Source organism: Eulemur rufifrons, chromosome 9 (assembly GCF_041146395.1).
Source record: "Eulemur rufifrons isolate Redbay chromosome 9, OSU_ERuf_1, whole genome shotgun sequence".
Taxonomy (NCBI): domain Eukaryota; kingdom Metazoa; phylum Chordata; class Mammalia; order Primates; family Lemuridae; genus Eulemur; species Eulemur rufifrons.
Window position 1 is genome coordinate 44,780,194 of NC_090991.1, and position 19,689 is coordinate 44,799,882.

Here is a 19,689-nt window from a genome sequence, read left to right on the forward strand (position 1 = left end):
CCCTCCGTGGCCGTCTCTTGTCCTCTGAAGGGCCGTTCCACTGGATCAGGACCTCCCCTAACGGAGTATGATCTCATCTTAACTTGATTACATCTGAAAAGACACTACTTCCTAATAGGTCACATTCACAGGGTCCAGGGGTTAGGACTTCAACACGATCTCTTTTGGGGGGACACAGCTACATCCGAGAGACTCCCAAATGCTAAAGATGTTGGAAACGGAATAAAAATCCCTTAATAGCACCCTTTTCTCATCTAACTCTTCTGATTTTTCAATGCCTTCCATAGGAGGGAACCAGAAATGGAAGCCTCCCCCCCAAAATTTCTGGAATGTTCTGGCCTGACAGAGGCAAAGACCCCCTCTGATATCTCATTCCCCTTAGAGCCTCTGGAGAGCTGTGGAGCCCGCAAGCTGCCTGGTGCGGTCTGAGTGGTGAGGGATGCAAAGGCCAAATGAATTATGGAGGCGAGGGCGCAGGTGACAGGCGGCAGGCCCTGCGGGAGGCCAGGCCGACCCGCGAAGCCAAGAGGCAGACGCAGCAACATCCCTAATGACAGAAAAGCCGCTTCCTCACTTCAAAGAAAACCTGGCGCTGCAGATTCCGAGGGCCTTCTCTTCTCTCCGTGGCTCCTCTGTCCTCGCTTTCCCTGGTGGCAGTTTGGAGGAGGAAGGTGGCTCAGGTGACCAGACTGGCCGAGTCACGGGGCACCACAGAGATGTGTGTGCCCCAGCCTGGGTCTTCCCACCATGGCAACGGGAGGGCATGGGCTACGGCACGTGCAGCTTCAGATGCCGTGTGACGGCTCACACGCTCCCAGGTGCTGCCCACAGGGACTCGTGCAGCCAGGCTGGGTACTATCAGGGCGGTGGCTCTGTGGCCACACTGTGTGCAGTTGCATGTGCCAAATGCACACAAAAAGGATGTGCAGCCATGAGGCACGCACACACGTGCTGCAAGTCTGCCTCCCTCCCTCGGTGCAGACCTGTGCCGTGCACACACCGGGGCTGTGCCCAATCTCAGGCACGCCAGTAACAGGCGTGAACCGGCACACAGAGGCCAGTACTGCTCCCCAGCCAGACTCACAGCCGAGAGCTCCCCTAGACCCCGGGAGCTACACTTCCCGGGCTCCCTTGCCCTTGCACCTGGGTAGGTTTGGTCTGTGGGAGGCTCGCATGGAAAAGAGAGGGCGGGAGGAGAAAAAGTCAGGGTATTTCTCCCCGTCTTCCTTAGACAGTGCTTCTGGCAGCTCCTGCATCTCCTCTGGGGGTATGGTTCCTTCCGGAAAGCCCCACCCTCTGTGGTCCCAGCTCCCTCCATGAGCCAAGCACCTGCTGGACAGCCTAGCTCTGACTCCAGCAAAACCTTCTTCTCTTGCTCCCTCTCCACCGTAGAGGGGGAGGAGGCTTTCTGCAGTTGCTCACATCGGAGTACCTGATGGTTCTCCTGTTAGACTTCCCAGTTCTTCTGGGAGCTCAACTCCCTGTATTAAATTCCTCTGTCTGAAAGACACAGAGTGGTCCTGAGTTCTTGGATGGATGGACTGACAGCGTAACGATAATGAGCATTTATTGAGCACTGAGGATGGACCAGTGACTCTTACATACATCAGCTCCTCAAATTTTCACATGGATAGAAGGTGAGGTTGATACAGTGACTCTGTTTGGTAGATGAGGAAAAAAGACTCAGAGAATCTAAATAATTTGTCCAAGGAGAAACCTCCACTCGAACCCAGTTGTAATGGAAAGAACACAAACTTTGGGAAAGAAATCCCATTTTAACTGCTTAGCAGCTATGTGACCTCAAGCAAGTTACCTAATCTCCCTAAGCCCCGGTTTCCTAGTTCCAGAATATTCTCATCACCCCAAATGGAAACCCTGTACTCACTAAGCAGTCATTCCCATTCTCTGCCCCCAGCCCCTGGCAACCGCTAATTTGCTTTCTGTTTATATGAATATATTGGATATTTCATATAAATGGAATCACATAAGATGTGGCTGTTAAGGGGTGACTGTGACCCCCCCAACACCAAATTCACATGTTGGAGTTCTCACCCCCAGTACCTCATAATGTGACCTTATTTGGAAATGGGTTCTTTGCAGATGCAGTTCAGATGAGGTCATTAGGGTGGGCCCTAATCCTGTATGACTGGTGTCTTCATAGAAAGAGAAATCTGGACACAGATGCATGCACAGCGGGAGACACCACATGAAGAGAAGGCAGAAATGAAGGTGATGCTTCTACATGGAACACCAAAGATCGCCAGCAGACTGCTGAAGCTAGATTCACAGCCCTCAGAAGGAACAGGTTCTCTCTCACATCCCTTGGCAGGAACCAGCCCTGCCAGACACCTTGATCTTGAACTTCCAACCCTCAGAACTGCGAGACAATCCGTTCCTGTTGTTTAAGCTGCCCAGTTTGCACAGATTTGTTATAGCAGCCCTAGCAAGCTAATATAGTGGGCTTTTGTGTCTGGCGTCTTTCACGCAGCGTGATGTTTCTGAAGTTCATTCGTGGGGTAGCACGTCTCATCAGTGTGTTTTGGGCCCTCCAGGGCTTAGTCCCGGGGTGTTGGCAGCTAGTGGCCTCCAGACAGCAAGCGGGCAGCAATGTCTCCCCCACCAGCACTGCAGGATGGAGACACGCTAGGTTGGGGAGGCCGCCGGCAGGCACAGTCCCTCCAGGAAATAGCTGAGAAGGCCTCGGTGAGGAGCTGTTTCTTCCCTTCCTATCTCACCTGTGGGACCCTGGGGTGCAGAGCTGCCCCGTATCCTGCTGAGAAACAGGCACCAGCCTCCATGGCTCCTCCCACAAACAGAGAAGCTCATGGCTCTCACCCTGCATCTAGAAGGTGGCCACCTGCCGAGGCTTGCCTGGCATGAGAGGCAGTACAGCGTGGTGGTCAGGGATGTCGCGGGTCGGGTAGGACTCCCTGGGTTCAAATCCCAGCCCCAGCTCTGCCACATAAATGCTCTCCCACTCCAGGGAGTTACTGTAACATGCTGTGCTTTGGTTTCCTTATCCGTAAATTGAGGACAGTTACATAGTGAAGAAATTAGTCAAGACCCGAGAGCCTTGAACGATCTGCTCCAACCAGACCAGCAGCAGTCGGGCCCCGCCCAGGCCCGCACTGTCACCCTGGAGCGAGCGTCCAGCCTCACTCTAAGTCCCCTGTCCTCCCATGTGATAGATCCCAATCCACCCTCTCCTCCACTCGCTGTCCTGATTCAGGCTCATCACCCCGGGCTGGGCTTTTCCAGGGTCTCCCTACCAGGTCTCCTGCCCCTCGCCCTGCTCCCCACTCCGTCCCGCGTGGGAGAGCCACAGTGAGCTCTCGGGACACAAGCGGGCTCTCGACGCCCTCGTGGTGAGACCCCCAACTGGAGACGCTGGCCAGGAGGGGCACAGGCAGGGTCCTCGGCACAGCGTGGATAAGGGACGGGCCCTTTAGCTTCCGGCCTTGCCTTCCTCCCCGTCCCCAGCTCCTGCGCCTCCTCTCATATTGGGCTTTCTGCTTCCACAGAACCAAATTTCTTAGGCCTTCTGGAACGTACCCTGTGTTCTGTGCCCCCCAGTGGCTCGCTCAAGGCCAGAGACACGGGGGGCGCTGGGGAACCGCGGCAGGGCTGAGGGTACGCACGGTGCTTCCACGCCATTGCCCGGGCTCTGCCTGCAACGCTCTCCTCGTCTGCTCTTAGCAAACTCGCGTTCATCTCTCTCAGCTGCTCACGAGATCCGCCATCTAGAAAAGCTTCCGTGACCACACCCCAGGCCTCAGAGGCTTTCTTCTCCCCACTCTGTGCTGCTACGGCTCCTCGGATATGCATTTATCACATTTCTGAGTAGAACTGAACCAGCTGGCTGTGCGTCTGTCCCCCCAACTCCCTATGGACACTGGTTTCTTTGAGGAACAGGACAGGATTCTATTTTTCATCTGGGTGCATCCGGCGGAATGAATACAGAATGCGTAGGTGAGTGCATGCACGTGTGGATGAGTGAAGACACGTGCCTCTGTATGTTCAATTCCCCTGCCTGGGGACTCTTACACATTCTGTAAGAAACAGAGCAAATGCCACCTCCTCTGGGAAGCCCTCCCTGACTTTCCCTGGCTGATAGAGGCCAGGCCTCTCTGGAACAGAGAGCACCCTAAAGCGACAAGTGCCACTCTAACATCACAAGCCTCACCCTGGTGCTCCTCACTTTTCTTGCTTCTTGTTGGTCTGCCCTGGACAATGCAGTCATTACGTGAGTTGTCATTTTGTTCACTGCTGTGAAAACAACTTTCCTATCATTCGAATGCTGCTTGGTAAGTAGCAGGCAATCCATAAATATTTCCTGAGTGAATGAAATGAATGAATCTTTGGGTGCCCAGAACGCAGAACTCGCTTGGCTCGTTGGCAACACGGACTCCCATCCTAGTAGCCGGGCTGTCCTGGAGTGAGTTCAGGCTCAAGGTGAGCTCAAGTCGGACTCTGCCTCTGCTACTTTGCCTTCTGGGGCGACAGAATCCCCTTCCCGTGGGGTTGTGAGGGTCCCACGAGAGGCTGCAGATCAGGGAGGCAGGAGCAAGCGGGAGGTCATGTCATTATGAACAGCTCCGAGTCACAGAATCTGCAGATCCAGCAATATCTTTTTCCTCCAGGAGTCAGACGGCGTCCCCCGGAGGCTGGAGCCCCCAGCCCCCAGCACAGCACTAGGAGCCCATTCCCAATAGCACTCACTTTATTTACTAGGATTAAAAAAACACGGGCCGGCAGTTGGGGCTGGAGGGGGCAGGTGTGGGCTGGTGGCAGGCCACCTGGGAGTCCGTGCCTCCTCGGACCTATGTTTGTTTGTTTTTAATTTTTATTGAGGATAATACCTGGAGAGCAATCCTAGGCGTGCAGCTCGAGGAACGTGTTTGCATTGGTATAATGACTGTCCAGACCAAGACGTGGAACGTGTCCTCTCCCTCTCAGTCAATATCCCACCACGGCAGCCACTTCGCTGACTTCCTCGCCCTCCCTGGTTCTGCCTGCATGTGAGCAGGAAGCAGTGGAAGCACGTGGTGTGATCAGACTGTTTTTCTGTCTGCTTTGTGCGAGCTGGGAGTCACCACGTGAACGCCAATAATCAGAATCCGGGTGTGAAAGCGTGCTGGCGGGTGGCATCCCCTGCAAACACGGGTTCCGGGGCTTTGAAGTGCACGGTTCACGTCTTCTTAAAGGAGCTGCCTTGAATGGAATGATTTTCGCCTTCTTTGCTGAGAGCACCGCATCTTAAGAGCAGCCCTCAGTCTGACTGCAGAATCCTTCCTCTCCAGGCTGCATGAGTCAGACCCGGAGCCCCGCTTCGTGCGCTGTTCTGGTCACGACGCTGTGCCCGCCTCCTCTGAGAAGGCTGCTGTGCCAGCCCAGCCCACAGCCGGCACCTGGGACGCACCTGTGGGGCGGGTCCTGACCTTCACATCCAGCCTGCTCCCCGGCACTGTGGCCCTGGACCCCACCGCGGCCCCCTGTGTTTAGCACGGGGCTGGAGAAAGAGCTCAGAATGGGCTTTGGAGCCCCAGACCTGGGTGCAGATGCTGGCGGGTGTCCCAGGCCGGTTAGCCTCCCACCAGGGAAGTGTCACCCATGCTGTGTTGTGAGGACGATGTGAACTGTGAAGCGCTTGCACATAAGAGATTTTCAGTACGTCACAGCTGCCACTGTTGTCAGCTGGGAAAAATGGAGTCTGACACCAGACAGCCTGGGTTTGAATCCTGACTTCACCACTTGGCTCTGGGGCCTCGGGCAAGTTCCTTAACCTCTCTGTACCTCAGTTTCCCCTCTACAAGATGGAAGCAGTGACGGCACCTGCCTCACTGGTAGCTGAGGATTAAGCAACTTCATAGATACAAAGTGCTCAGGGCAGTCCCCGGCACATAGTAAGAGCCACAGTAAGGGTTAACTCTTTCTGTAATAATGCACCCGATTAAATCATGATTAATTAAGTAATTACATAGGATGAAATCCCAGCTGTTATGAGGATACAGTGAGATGACATGTGGAAAGTTCTTGAGATCACACATACGGCACTTGGTTGACAGCGAGTGCTCAGCATATCATTGCTCTTATTTTTTAAACTATTCGTAATTATGGATCATAAACAGAGAAGGGAGCGGGAGAGTGTGGGATGGAGAAACAGCCAAGGGCGGCGGGGACTGTGCAGGGCCACCCTGGGCAGCTTCCCGCTCGGGGGCAGCTCGGCAGCCCAGCCCTGAGACGTGAGGAGGGTCTGCTGCGGGTCTCGGGCCCCAGCACCTCCCCGGTGCTTGGCACAAAGGCTTGTGTATTTCAAGCCAGAAACAATCTGAAGAAACAACCAGGTTAAACAACAACAACAACAACAACAACAACAACAAAAAATGGAGGTAAATTTTCTTCCCTTTCTTCCAGAGATGGGAAGACAAAGGAAGGACATAAAAACCACTTCTGATAATACGAAGGGCTTTTAAGGGCTGAGGAGAAGTGCTTTGCCTTCAGCTCCAGGAAAGACTGAACATGAAGAAAGGAACAGACGCTACCATTGGAGCGGATTTGATTACATTTAAGGAATAATGTTCTAGTCCCAGTACTGGGCATCTCAGCTGGATGATGCTGGACTTGTGACCTGTCCCTCTCCATCTGTGGTCACTTGCACTTTTACCTTAACTAAGACTCCCACTTACAACTAGCGGTGGCATTAGGAGCACCTGGCAATGAGGACCCCAGGGGAAGCTGACACCTCTGCATCAATGGGCATTTGAAGGGTCAGCTACTCACAGCCACCAAGAGCAAGGGATCATTTCAGGGTTGTACGAGTCACAGTAGAAACTGTCTTTCCTCCAGTATTCACCACCCAAAGACTCTTCTAAAGAATTTACACAAACGGAATTGGCCATGGGAAATTTTTGAGACAGAAGAATCCTTCATTTTAAAGAGTTTGAGGATTTTTGGTGCAACGATGCATGCTTAAACTTGCCACAGGGAGATCTCTCAGGAAAAAAAAAAAAAAGAAAAGAAAAGAAAGCATCTTCTGTTCAAACTTCACTGGATTCATATTTTAAGAAATCTTGGCCAATCTGGCTCAGGCAGAAAAATTCTCCCTAGGGAACCTCTCACGACACAGCTTTCCTATTAAGTACTTAGTTTTACATATGTGATAAAAGTTTATAAGAGTATATATCTGGGTTTTATTTCCTTTTCACTTACTTTTGTGGTCAGTTTTGGCACTTTTATTGTAGGAGATGGATTTCTAGGGATGGAAACCCAATGAGTAAATTGTACTTGCAGGAAATACAGATTCAGCTGGGGATGGCTCTGAAAGGCTTTGATCCAGGAACCAATTTGGTTATAAGTCAGAGGTAGCCTGCAATAAGACACTGGCAAGAAGTCACTGGGCGTGGTGCCTGGGAGTGTGTTCCTGGATGCATTTAAGAATAACGAGGACAAACACTGTCACTGCTGAACCGACAGACACATCCATTCATCTGTCTGGAGACTGGGCCTGAAAATTCTTTTCATTTAATTATCAGGTTTATATTTTTTTCCCCCTCACCATCACAGAACATTCGAAAAAGACAGAAGATCAAATAAATCACTCCTGGTTCCCACGGCCACCTGTTTGACATTTTGGTGAGTGTCCTCCCCAAATTTTTTTCCAGCCTAATAAAACAGCCATCGCCATAGTCACATCTATTTTGTACCAGATGATCTTTAAAGGTTCCACATCTGTGGGCTTTTGACTCACTCAATTTGCTATTTAATAGAATTCTCCTCATGTTTAATAACCCTCTTAATAATGGCGGAGTTAAAATAATACATTTTTATCTAGGAAATGCCTCGAGAACTTTCAAAAGGCTGCCTCGAACAGGAGGCAGGAGAAGGCTTGCACGGCTTAAAGATGGTAGACTTGAATGGAAGACGGGAGGAAATGATTAGAAATACGAGGAAGGAGGAAAGGAGAGAAATGGGGAAGACAGGAAGGACGAAGGCACCGGGGAATGGGGAAAAGGCTGATCTGGGTTGCAGAGGATGCTCGTAAAAGAGAGACCTCGGGGTTGGCCAGGTGTGCATGGTGATGGGACAGTAGGGGTGACAGCCACCCAAAGAGGGACCCCTGGGACACATCAGAAACGGCCACTGCAGGGGAAGAGGAGCTGACCAGTATGAGGTGAGGAAAGGCCTGGGGTCAGCAGGCAACTCGCCATAGACTGACCCTCAGGGCCAAACCGCGGGCCAAGCTCGACGAAGGGAGACCCTCCAAATGGTTAAGCAAAGGGGCCTCTTCGCCCACCAGGCATCTGGCCTTGACTCACTCTTAGGAATCCGTGGGCAGAAAGACAACCAAAGCCATTTTTCGTGCAAGAGGAATTGGGCATCAGGAAAAATCAGAGCCCCTTTGTATGACATGCCAAACTGCTGAAGCGAGAAAATGTCTTGGGCGCGGGCTCAGATGCGAGCCGGGGACAGCGTGCTCGCCCTGGGGAACCCGGGCCGTCAATGTGCACTTGTTATCGGGGCTTTTCAGAGCTGAGGGCCGGAAGCGAGTGTGGAGTGTCCTCCCCCCGCCGCATGTTAATGATGAGCTGGTGACACGGCCTTGGCCGGACTGTCCGGCCCCTGGAAGGGAGCCTGGGTGTCCTGAAATGTCCTCGGGGAGGGTTTGGGGACCCGTGTTGTTTTTCCTGTGTGTGCTTTGGTGTGTGGGCTGGGGGTGAAGTGGGCAGGAGGACCCAGGGAAGAGCCCTGGGAGACACAGCCTCACTCCAGTCCCTTCCCTGTCCCCACGTGCAGTGTGTCTTTGGGCTGGCAGATGAGGAGGGCCACCATGCACTGAACACGTTCATCCCCGCCCCAAGCCGAGCACTTGCGTGTGTACCGCCGGCAAATCTGCGCAGGAGGGAGCGCTAACAGCCCAGGTGCAGAGAAAGCAACCGAGACTCAAAGAAGGTGCGATGACTGGCTTAGGGTCCCGCAGCCAGTAGGAGGCAGAGCCTGGATTCAAACTCTGACTCACTCTGGGCTCGCGGCCCTCCACCACGTCCCGCCTCCTCGCCAAGACGCCAATCATTAGAGCTGCTGTTTATTTCAAGCCTGTGATGAGACAGATGTGCGTGGAGCCCCACGTGTATTTTCCATTTGATTCTCCTGACAACGCAGTGAGAAGGTCTTGCTAGAGCACCTGGAGGTGCCCCTGACATCCAGGGTGTGCTCCGATGCCCTCCGTGCACTGCACACCGTATTCTGTCTTTCTTACTGCTGGGTCCTGGGGCCACCGGAACCAGAGAGTAAGCACCGGGGCCTTTCTGTACCCACAACGCCCAGCTCGAAGCCAGGACTCGGCAGGTGCCCCGTAAATGCTAGGAGTGGTCCTGATGCTTTGGGGGAGCAGACACATTTGAGGACTCTGAGGATCCAAGTCTCTCTCCAGCTTTCAGACCCCAGCATTGCTCCAGGGAAGTTGGGGGACGGGAGGAGCTAGGGACCTGGTGCCAAGGCCAGCATGGCTAGCGTGAGGTAGCCCTCCGTGCTGTCCTGGAGCCCACAGAGGGCCCAGGGGCCGTGGGGGTGGTGCTATCTACTGTGCAAAGACCTGGAGCTTCACCAGAAGGGTCCCTTGTGAGTGCTGGAGGTCGGCAGCTAAGTTCCTCCTCTGGCTCCACCTCCCTGGACGCATCCAGCCGTCTCTCCTGCGCCACCACCCCCGCCCCGCAGCGGCAGGGACGGTGCCCATTCCACCCAGAGGCATCCTCACAGCACTCTGTAGGTGTGTGCTGGGTTCCTTCCCACTCACTGCGTCATTACCCCATTTTCTAGACACATGAACAATAGCTCAGAGAGGTTCACTAACCTGCCCAAAGCTACACAGCTTCCTAGCAAAACGGGGATTTGAACTCATGGCGTCTGATCCCCAAACATGGCCTCTTTCCCCTGTCCCATGCTGCCTTGTCCACGGAGCCCATTTTACTGTGATAGGATGTCCTTTGATGTCCCTTGTCTAAGGGACATCATTTCTTCCAGGCCTCTGCATCAGAAAGAGCTGGGCTTCTCTTATGAAATAATTCCCTTTTATTATGTGCACTCTGCGAAACTTCTGTCTGGTCATGCTCTTCTCTTTGTCCTGGCCCCCAGGAAGCTCAGACACAAATCTGCAGCCCAGCTCTGGCCACACCCCAGCCTTTGCAGCAGGCACCGTGCACATTAGTGGGACTCCACCATCCCCTCATTTTCCTACTTTTATTTTTACCTCCACCCCAGCCCCCCACTTCTTTTATTATTTATCTTGTCCCTTCCTTTTTTCTTCTTTGGTTGGAGCAGGAAGAGCTGAGCAAACAGAGTAAAATCATGGGATGTAATTTTTGCAGTTTGGAAAAGATTTTCATATGAAGAAATTGATATGCTAGAAAAAAAGTCCTTCATCTGCTACTGTGACCTGACTTGCCGTTCAGAAAAGAGGGTATGGTGTGGCACTTCCCAGAGTGCCACCGGGGATGGGAAGCTCAGGGGGTGCTTGGGAGCCCCTCCCTGGGGGCTGGAACAAGTTTGCTCCCTTTTTGAAGCTGTCCCCAGGGGAGTGAGTGGGCCTTGCACACAGGCAAGGGACAATGTCCTTGCTGAGGGACAGGCTGCGCAGAGGGCAGGGCTGCTTCTCTGAGAGTGTGCGCAGAGATAACCGTGACCTGGAGATGAGCGTGGCACAGAGGGACCCGGCAGGAGCACGTTCCCGGTGTCCTTCTGCACTTCTTGCCGCTCCCCCATGCTGTGGTGGCTGCTTGGTGTCCCACCTTGGCCCAGGGACAGGCCTGAGGGGAGCCCTACTGGGGCAGCCCACGCCCACTTCTGTGGCCGGCTCTGTGGCTAACAAGCCGTGTGACCTTGGCTAAGTCCCTCTGCCTCGAGGTCCTGCCTTCCTCGGCTTGCAGCAAGGACCCGGCTGCATCAGCTGTTCTCAGCCCCGGTGCGGACTCGGGCTGGGCTGGGCGTCGCAGGCCGGCCGGCATTACTGGTAACAAAGGACCGGTGCCAGCACCTGCAGCAGACACCAGGTCATCCCGATAATAGGGTCGCTGCTCCTCACTTGTGTTCCAAGTGCTTCCTCGAAGGGTAGAAGTGAATGGAGTTCCAGCAGCTTCCAGGAATTGGGCCTGCCTCTGTCCCCTCAGCCTTTGCCGACCTAAATGACGCTTCCCCTAGACCCAGGTTTCTCCACAGGGGACAACTGTGTCCCCCCAGGGACATGGTGGCAATGTTGGAAGGCATTTCTGGTGGTCACGGCTGGAGAAGGAGGACGGCCCGGCCCCCACAGCAGGAATGACCCCGCCCCCAACCCCAGCAGCACCTGGGGCGGGAAACCTGCCCGGTCTCGAGGCAGCTGATGACGGACCCATAACCCTTGGGGTATCTCGCGAGATCGTGGGGTGCCTGAGTTACACGCCATGGAACTTTCCGGCACAACTTTTGGCTGTAGGAGTGTCAGGTAGTGGTATCAAACTCTGGGAACCCCCACGGGCATACCCTTGATTTTCTTCCCCGAACTGCTCCTCTTTCCGCCTTACCCCCTTTGGATGTGGTGCCACGACCTGGCATAGTCCCCAAATCTGGGCGGTCGCCCTTCATTCCGTGCCCGCCTCCTGGCCTTCCCTCCACTTCCCCCTGTCTGCTGTGGCTCTTCAGCCTGGGCTGCCGTCACAGGCCACCCGCAGCCACGTCCAGATGTGTCTACGCATGGCCCCCACCTCCTGGAATCTCCACTCTCCACGCGCAGCTGGGGGCTCTTTTAAAAACATAACTCAGACCACCTGTCCCCCCTGCCCAGCCCCGCGCCCACCCCCCCCCAGCAGAGACCTCCTGCAAAATAGCACAGGCCCCGGCCCCGACCTCAGAGCCTTCCTGGCCCCAGCCCCTCTCATTCTCCCCTGTCCTCACCAGGCTCTTTTGTGGCTGGGGGCCTCGGCTTGCTGCCGCCTCTTTCTGGAAGGTTCGCCTTCAGCTCTTTTTTGTGTTTCAGGTTTGGGCTTAAACATGACTTTCCCTGAGCTCTCCCTGTCCCTTCGACTGCCCAGCAGTTGCCCTCCCCAGCCCCTCCCCGCACACACCCCTGCTCTGCTTTCGTCACGACACATCAGCGCCCAGAAGTGCCAACTCCCCCGTGAGAATGTCAGTCCTAGGAGAGCAGGGACCTGTCTGTCCTGTCCACAGCTATGAGCAGAGCCTAGCTTGTCTGACACAGACCAGGTGCTCACTGAGCATGTGTGGAATGAATGAATGAATAGAAGCATGCCCGGCGGGCAGGTGACTTACAGCCCACACGTGTGTCTCAGCACAGACAAGGTTGAGAACCACTGAACTCAGTAATCTCAAAGGCTCTTTCAGCTGGAGAGAGCCCCCTCCTCCTGCATAAGCCTTCGGTCAGGCCAAACTGAACCGGATTCAACCTGGAAGCTATGGACTTGTGCAGCAGAAAGTCAGAGATGGGAGGAATGTTCCAGGTCAGCCAGGCCCCGTTTTCATATGAGGTGACAGAGGCCCACCAGGCTGTCATCTGAATACATTGTTGTTCCCGTCTGGCCGTGCCATTCTTTGCCTCCCTCCCGAGACCCTGGGTAGGGTGACTTGAAGCCCCTTCCTACTATGTACTTGTGTGACTATGTCCTGGAAGTCCTTGGCATCTGGGCTGTTTGTGGAGACTGATACAGGGATTTGATTGGAAGACCTGCTGTTTTCCTACTGGGCCTTTCTGAAGCCCCTGCCATGAGGCTTCTCCAAAGCTGGCTCAGTGGTGGCACCATTAAGTCAGTCCCCAGGCTGCGGTCCCCCTAGACCCCCAGCTTCTCCTCATTAAGTCAGCTCGCTCCAGTTAAAGAGAGAAAGGAGTAAAGAACAGAGGAGGGGAGAGAAGAGGCAGAGAGCAGAGCAGTAAGGGAAGGCACATCTGAGAAGGGACCTCCAGGGCCCCTTCCAGAACCACTGGAGAGTGAGCACCAGTTATGGAGCATGGGCAGGAAGGGAGAACACCTCTGCTATGGACTACATGCTTGTATCCCCCTAAATTCCTATATCTAAGACCCAGTCCTCAATGTGAACAAAGGTATTTGGAGACACGGCTTTGGGAGGTAATTAGGGTTAGATGAGGTGGTGAGGGTAGTAGGGTCCTCATGATGGGGTTAGTGTCCTTATAAGAAGAGACCAAGAGTCAGCTCCCTCTCTCTCCAGTGTGAGCACATGGCAAGAAGGCAGCCAGCTGCGAGCCAGGAACAGAGGCCTCACCAGAAAGCGAATCAGCCAGCGCCTTGCTCTCGGACTTCCCGCCCCCAGAACTGTGAGTATTATGTATGTATCTTCTATTTGAGCCGCCTAGTCTGCCATATTTTATTACGTCAGCCTGCACTGACTATATCAATCCCTCCCTTACCTGCCCCTTCCCAAATCCATGTGAAAAAAAAATGGAAATAAAGAATTTCTCCTGAGCAGTGGAAAGCAGAGCTCCTACAGTCAACCTCAGCTGTGACCCGGACAGCGGAAGTCAATGCGCAGGAGCTGTGGATGTCTTAATCCTCATTTTCTACGCCGATGAAAGGCAGATAATTAATATTTACCTTGAAGTGTTGTTGGCAATTACATGAACTCATGTGAGTCTTGCGTGAAGGTCTTCAATAAGTGATGGCTGTTTGTATTAACACCGGGGGCAAAGGAGGGCCCGAGGGGGAAGTTACTAGCTGGTGGCCCTCAGCGCAGCGGAGATAGTCCTGTTCTGGTGGCTGTCACCCACCTGGGCCTGAATGAACAGGCTGCGTGTGGGTCACCGCAGGAGAAAATGAAAGCAAACACGGATAGGAAGAGTGTCCAGCCCAGTGCCGGGTCTGGAGTGGGTGGAGAAAGGCCAGTATGTGGATCAAACCTCCCTGAATGGTCCCATGTCGGGCATGTGGTTTAAGGAAGAGCTTCCCAGCTGACCTAACCTGAGAGTTCCAGGTGTGCCGGAAGGGTGAGCCCCCACCTGTGAGCACCTGGGCAGGGCTTGGGGCAGCTGGAGCCCCTCGGGGAGATACCCAGGGCTGTCTTCCCCTCCCACTCCCCCAGGGTACAGTGCTAAGATTTTCTTTTTCTGTGGTGACATGGTGTGAATAAAGGTTGGGTACACTGGTGTGCAGGGTGCTTCCTGGGTGAAGAAGGTGAACATGATGGGGACAATGGACTCTCTCACTCTCAGGTTCCAGAACCTTCTCTGCATCTTCCCTTGCAGTGCCCAGCACAGAGCTGGCACAGAGTAGGCATAGGCAAGGCTGCCATCTTAATGCTCTGGTAGAGCTGCGATCATGACATGGGGGACATGGGAGTGGAGGGGCACTGCTGAGCTTTGCCCGGACTGTTTGCTCTGGGCCCAGAGCCCTCCTGATGGCAGCACAGTGACCGGGCAGTCCCAGCAAGTACTCCAGAGTTGGTGGTGTGTGTTGGGGCCTTGGAATGTGGTCACGCGCCACTGCCCTTTGGGCTGAGTCTTCTTTTCTTCTCTGTGTCTACCCAGGGTCTCCTGTTCCTGGCACACGGCGCACACCCTGTGATGTTTGTTCACGTGCTATACCTGCCCAATTCCAAATGCATTAGTGACTGAACAAATGTTGGTTGATGATGCCTTTGATTGAAAAAAGATTTATTATCCTTTCCTATGTCCCCAGTCTTGGCTGGGTGTCACCAAAGATACAAAGAATGAGGTGAGGGTCTCGGGAGATGGGGCAGGGGGCAGATGAGTTGTTGTAGCAGGGACAGGCCACTGCAGGACATAGTGGAAGAAGAGAAGAAAAAAAGACAGAGAGAGGCAGACAGACACAGAGAGATCGAGAGACAAAGATTGAGAGACACAGACAAAGACTGAAAGAGAGAGAACAGAAGAGTGTGTTATGCAATTTGTATATCAGTTGTACATTCCCACTTCTAAATGCCTTCATGCCGCCGAGAGCCCGACCTCAGAGCTGGGCTCCACTGGGTAGTCAAGTACTTGGTTCTATTTTTAATGGCAACCCAGAAGCTGTTTGGGAAAAGGCAGGATGATATGGTGGGAAGAGCTTTGTAGTGAAACAAAGGCTCAAATCTGGCCCGGCTGCCCCCTACGTGGGTGCATCTGGGCAAGTCCCTGAACCTCTCTGCATCTCATTCGTTCCCTCATCTGCAGATGGGGGTGAAGTCAGCACCCTCACAGGGCTGTCGTGGGCATGCCACGTGGTAACATGCACAAGGCTCTGCGCACTTGAGTATTTTGACACTTTCCAAGCGAGGGGTGGGTAGCACGGGAGACGCAGCTGTGGGGGCGAGAGAGAGGCTGAGGCAGGGTCAGCCCTGGAGAAGCTGGGAGCAGCAGTCTCCACGCAGCCCTGCCAGTCTGCATGGGCACCTCAAGTACACCGAGGGCTGGGCTCTCCTGGCCCGGCGTCATTTATGGGAAACAACCAGGAAACTGAATCCGCTGTTTTTGAGTTGCCAGCAGATCTTCAGGGTTCTGCTGTTGCATCCAGAGTTTTATTAGCTGCTTGCTGCAGTATTTGCTCAGTTTCAGCTCAGCTCTTTTTCTTTATCTTTTTTTTTTTTTTCCATTTTGGTTTGGACATAATGTTTTGGGCTACAGTGTAAGACAGCAGGTGGAAATAATGCATTTTACACACAGAAGTCAACACAGAGGTAACCCTCCCTCCACGCCCCCAGGAAGGAACTGGGGTTACAGTGCTGCCCGGGTCTCAGCCCTGGCCACTTGCTGACAGGTGGAAGCATCATAGGCGGTATCAGGCAGCTGAGAGCTGCTGCTCTCCGGATGTGCTTTTATGAGATAAACAGGCAGTTGCCACCCAGGCTGAGGGACTATCACAATGATGCTAACCATAACAAGAAACCTTGAACCAGCTCTCCCAGCCCTGGGTCCTGTGAGGATGTTCTGGCCCTCAGATGTGGCCTGGTTTGCCCCTCAGAACCCCTGAGCTTTGGGAAATGAGACAGAGGCAGCCCAGTTCTCTCTGTGAAGTCCCCCAGATGGCTCCCTCTGCCAGCGGAGCCAGCTGCCCAGATCAGCCTGGGGCTCTCTTGATGAACACCGGAGTGCAAACGGCTCGAGGCAGCTGGCAAGATGCTAAGTGCAGCATTAATCCTAATTAGGATGAAGAATTAATAAAGAGGCCAGGCTTGCCGGAGTAGAGGAGTTAGTTCCAATTTCCCCTGGGAAACTGGAAGGCCCCAGGTCCACGTGTGCCTTCGGGTGGCGCCGGTGGCATGACTTACTGCACCAGGCAGCTGGCACCCAGTGGAGCTTGTGAGGTAGAAGACGGGGGCATTGCAGCCCCTGCTCTGTATCCGACTCAGGTGCTGTGGCAGGTAGTGACGTGGGTACATTCTCCAGAGAAGAGGAGTAGGTGTTCGTGATCTGAGCAATTGCACACCAAAAATGATGTTTTTCAAAAGAAAAGAGGAGGGTGTGATCGTGGGCCCACTGGCTCCTTTGTGTGGCTGTTTTCCCAACTACTGATTGCACATTTCTGTTCCCCGAAGACTCCACTGAGCCCTGGCATTAAGCTCCAGCTTGCAAAGGGCAAAGCAGCCCCGTTTGGGAGTGGGCGTGGGAGCCAGGGGTGAGCACGGTTCCCCACGAGAACGAGTGTGGTCTGGAGGGGGGGAAGAGGGACGTTCGACTTCATCAAGCAGACCCAGCTTCACAAAGCCTCTTTTCAGATGACTACAAATGCGGCCAGAAAAGGGCTATCGTTTAAAGAGCTCCTACAACCTCCACCCAGATCCATCCACGCTGAAGGATCTGCGGGGGCCGTAGCTGCCGTGGGAAGGCTAGGTATAAGAAGGAACTTCCCGAAGAACCGAGGGGCGGAGTTAACACACGGGAAAAGGTGAGAGAAAGAGAGGAAATTCTGTCCACGGATTTTTGAAAAATCAAAGGATCTCTCCACCAACTCCCACCACCCGGTCCCCAGTCTGAGAGCCAAGACCAAGCAGCACGACCTGGCCGGGACCAGACGGCCCCTGCACAACAGCCACCTGTTAGTTCAAGTTCCACAGCTGGGCGGGAGGGCGCCCGGAAGGCACTGAAGCCGAGCGCATCCCCGCGCTGGAGGCGTCCGGGCCCCTCCCCCGAAGGAGCCGACAGTAGGGGACCCAATCCGGGCGCAGAGGCCACCCAACCTTACCGCACCTCCTGCTCGGCCTCAGGGCGCATCTGGGGGTCGCAGCGCCCCGCCCCGACGGGCGACCACGCCCCTCCCAGGCCGTTCCCAGTACTCAGCTCGCCCCTGGCACCCCAGGTCCTGTTGAGGTCTCCGCAGCTTCCCTGCCCAGGGGCCGCGACCCAGGGCTCGCCGCCTCAGTTGGGGGAGACGCGGGGTCGCTCCTCTCACCCGTCCCCCACTGCGCCGGGAGAAGGGGCCGGTGGCCCAGAGGAAGAAGAGGCGGGCGTCGGGCTGGGGCAACCCGGCTCCCCCGCCAAACTCCCTCGAGCCGAGCCCCCACCCGCCCCCAGCCCTGGGCAGGGCCCGGAGCGAGCAATGAGCGGCCCCGGCGCGCCCCGCCCCCGGCCGGCCCCGCCCCAGGATGGCCAGTTCCCATAGCAATCGCACAGACACCGGTTGCCAAGCAACCCCTCCCCCTCCTCCCTCCCCTCCTTTCGGGTCCGCTCCCCCAAAACCCCAGCTTCCTCCCGCCCCCTCGCCAGCCTCCACCTCCCCCGGGGGCGCCGGCGCGGCCCCTGGGGATCTCTCGGGTCCCGGGCTACGCGCGCGCGCGTGAGTTTCGGTGTGTTTCATTGTGTCTGTGGGCGAGGGGGTGTGCGTGTGCGAGTGGAGAGTTTGTGGGATCGGTGTGTCGGGGAGGTCCCCAACCGGGAGGGACGCGAGTTGGTGCACAGCTGGCTGCTAGGGGACCCGCCCGCCCGCTCCGGCTCTTTGTGTCTCGCGCGGAGCCGGCGCCGCGCCCACCCCCTCCCCGGCCCGCGCCCCGGGCTGTGCGTGTGTGTGTGTCGGGGGAGGGGTCGGGGCCGGCCGTACCTTCGATGCAGCACACCCGCCACAGCCCCGAGTGGGTGAGGTCGCCGCGGGCGCGGCGGGGCGGGGGCCCGTCGTCCATGGTCAGGTTGGTGCCGTTGCAGATGTGCGCGCTGGAGTAGAGCCAGTAGTCGGTGCCGATGGCGATGGCCATGAGCGAGAAGGCGGCGAAGGCTCCGGCCGTGGTCAGCAGCATCTGCAGCCCGCGGTCGCATCGCACCATGGTGGGCGCCTCATAGTCCGCCGCCCGCCGGCCCGGCCCGCCGCGCCCGCCCGCCCTCCTCCCTCCGCGCGCCGCTCCCGGGGCGCCGGGGCTGGGGGGCCGAGGGCCGGGGGGCGGCGCCGCGCTGCGCGCTCCGACCCCGCGCTCGGGCCGCGCCGGGGCTCAAACTCCGAGGCGCGGCGGCGAGTGCGGGCTGCGCGGGCCGCCGGTGGGCTGGCGGCGGCGGCCGGGGGCTCCTCCCTCTCGGCCCGCCCTCCCCGCTCGGCCCGCGCCTCCGCCCCGCGCCCTCCGCGCCTCCCCCGCCGCCGCCGCCGCCGCGCTCCGGGCCCGCGCCCCGCTCCTCTCGGCGCCGCCCCTCGCGCCTCGGCCCCCGCCCGGCCTCGCGCTCCCCGCGCTCCCTTCTCCCCCAGCCCGGATTTCTCCCCGCCTGCTCCCGCCCCGCGCTCGCGCGCGCTCTCTTCCTCTCCCAGGGTTCATTCACATTATTAGAGCGAAGGAAGCCAAGGGAAGGGTTCCCCAGAAGGACAAGGGAACTGCGTCTCCAGCCACCTTTCTTACCCAACCCAGGACACCCAGCCTCCCCTTAGACGGCCCTGTGGTCTCTTTAATGTGTGCAGTGGGGAGTGTGTGTGGCGGGGGGGATGTCCCTCCTGTCCCCTTGTACAGATCTGTGTCTTTACCTGGCCATAAAGATAGAGGCGTGAGTGTGGGCATAAGTGTTCTGGTCAGATTTCCAGAAGCCCCAGATGTGGGTCACAGCGGGGAGACACTGCAAGCCAAGCCAGGCCCTGGCCATCCTCCTCCCAACCGAGGTGGCTCCTGCCTTGGCCAGCTCTTCCTGATCCTCTCGCAGGGCTGGGAGGACCCTGACTTTGAGGTTGAGGGAGAAGGGGGCTGTCAGCGAGAGGTCTTTGGGGGAGAGCATAGGATCTCTGCTTTCTAGAGGGGCGGTGAGGTTAGCATTGAAGACAGGGCTCTCCTCCGTGATCACATTTCTGGTGGTACATTACTGCTAGAGTCCGGCAATGCCCCAGTTGTATTAGATTCAAATATTCCAGGCCCCAGCGTTTTCCTTCTTCTCCATACCCTTATTTCATTTTGCCTTTCGCTCTGCTCTAGGCGAGCTCAACTGGCTTTCCCTCACCTCCTCCCCCTTATTGCCAGCCTCTACCCTAAGCCATGCTGGCTTCACTTAATTGCCTTTGCTGCTGGCATAATCCCAACCTGGACTCACTCCCTTCTTCTGGGAGCCCTTCCAGGCTCCTCCTCCTCCAAGACCCAGCTCCAAACCCTTCCCTCCAGGAGGCTCTCAGACCAACAGCCGGAGGTCCAGTGGTCCTGGACTTCACACCTCCTTTGTGGCACCTTCTCTGGCCCCTGATCCCCAGAGAGTCACTGTTCTCTCTCCCACTGTGTTGTGAGCCTCTCCTGTGTCTGCCG

The 19,689-nt window shown here is 56.0% G+C and overlaps 1 protein-coding gene across 1 annotated transcript in view; it reads right to left on the minus strand.

Moving 5' to 3' along the window:
• Positions 1 to 18,249, minus strand: part of CACNG4 (calcium voltage-gated channel auxiliary subunit gamma 4) — a 45,026-nt gene extending 26,777 nt beyond the window's left edge. The window contains exon 1 of the mRNA XM_069481634.1: positions 18,030 to 18,249. Coding sequence (XP_069337735.1) covers positions 18,030 to 18,249 — 220 coding nt within the window. The remainder of the gene's footprint in view (positions 1 to 18,029) is intronic.
• Positions 18,250 to 19,689: the final 1,440 nt, after the last annotated feature.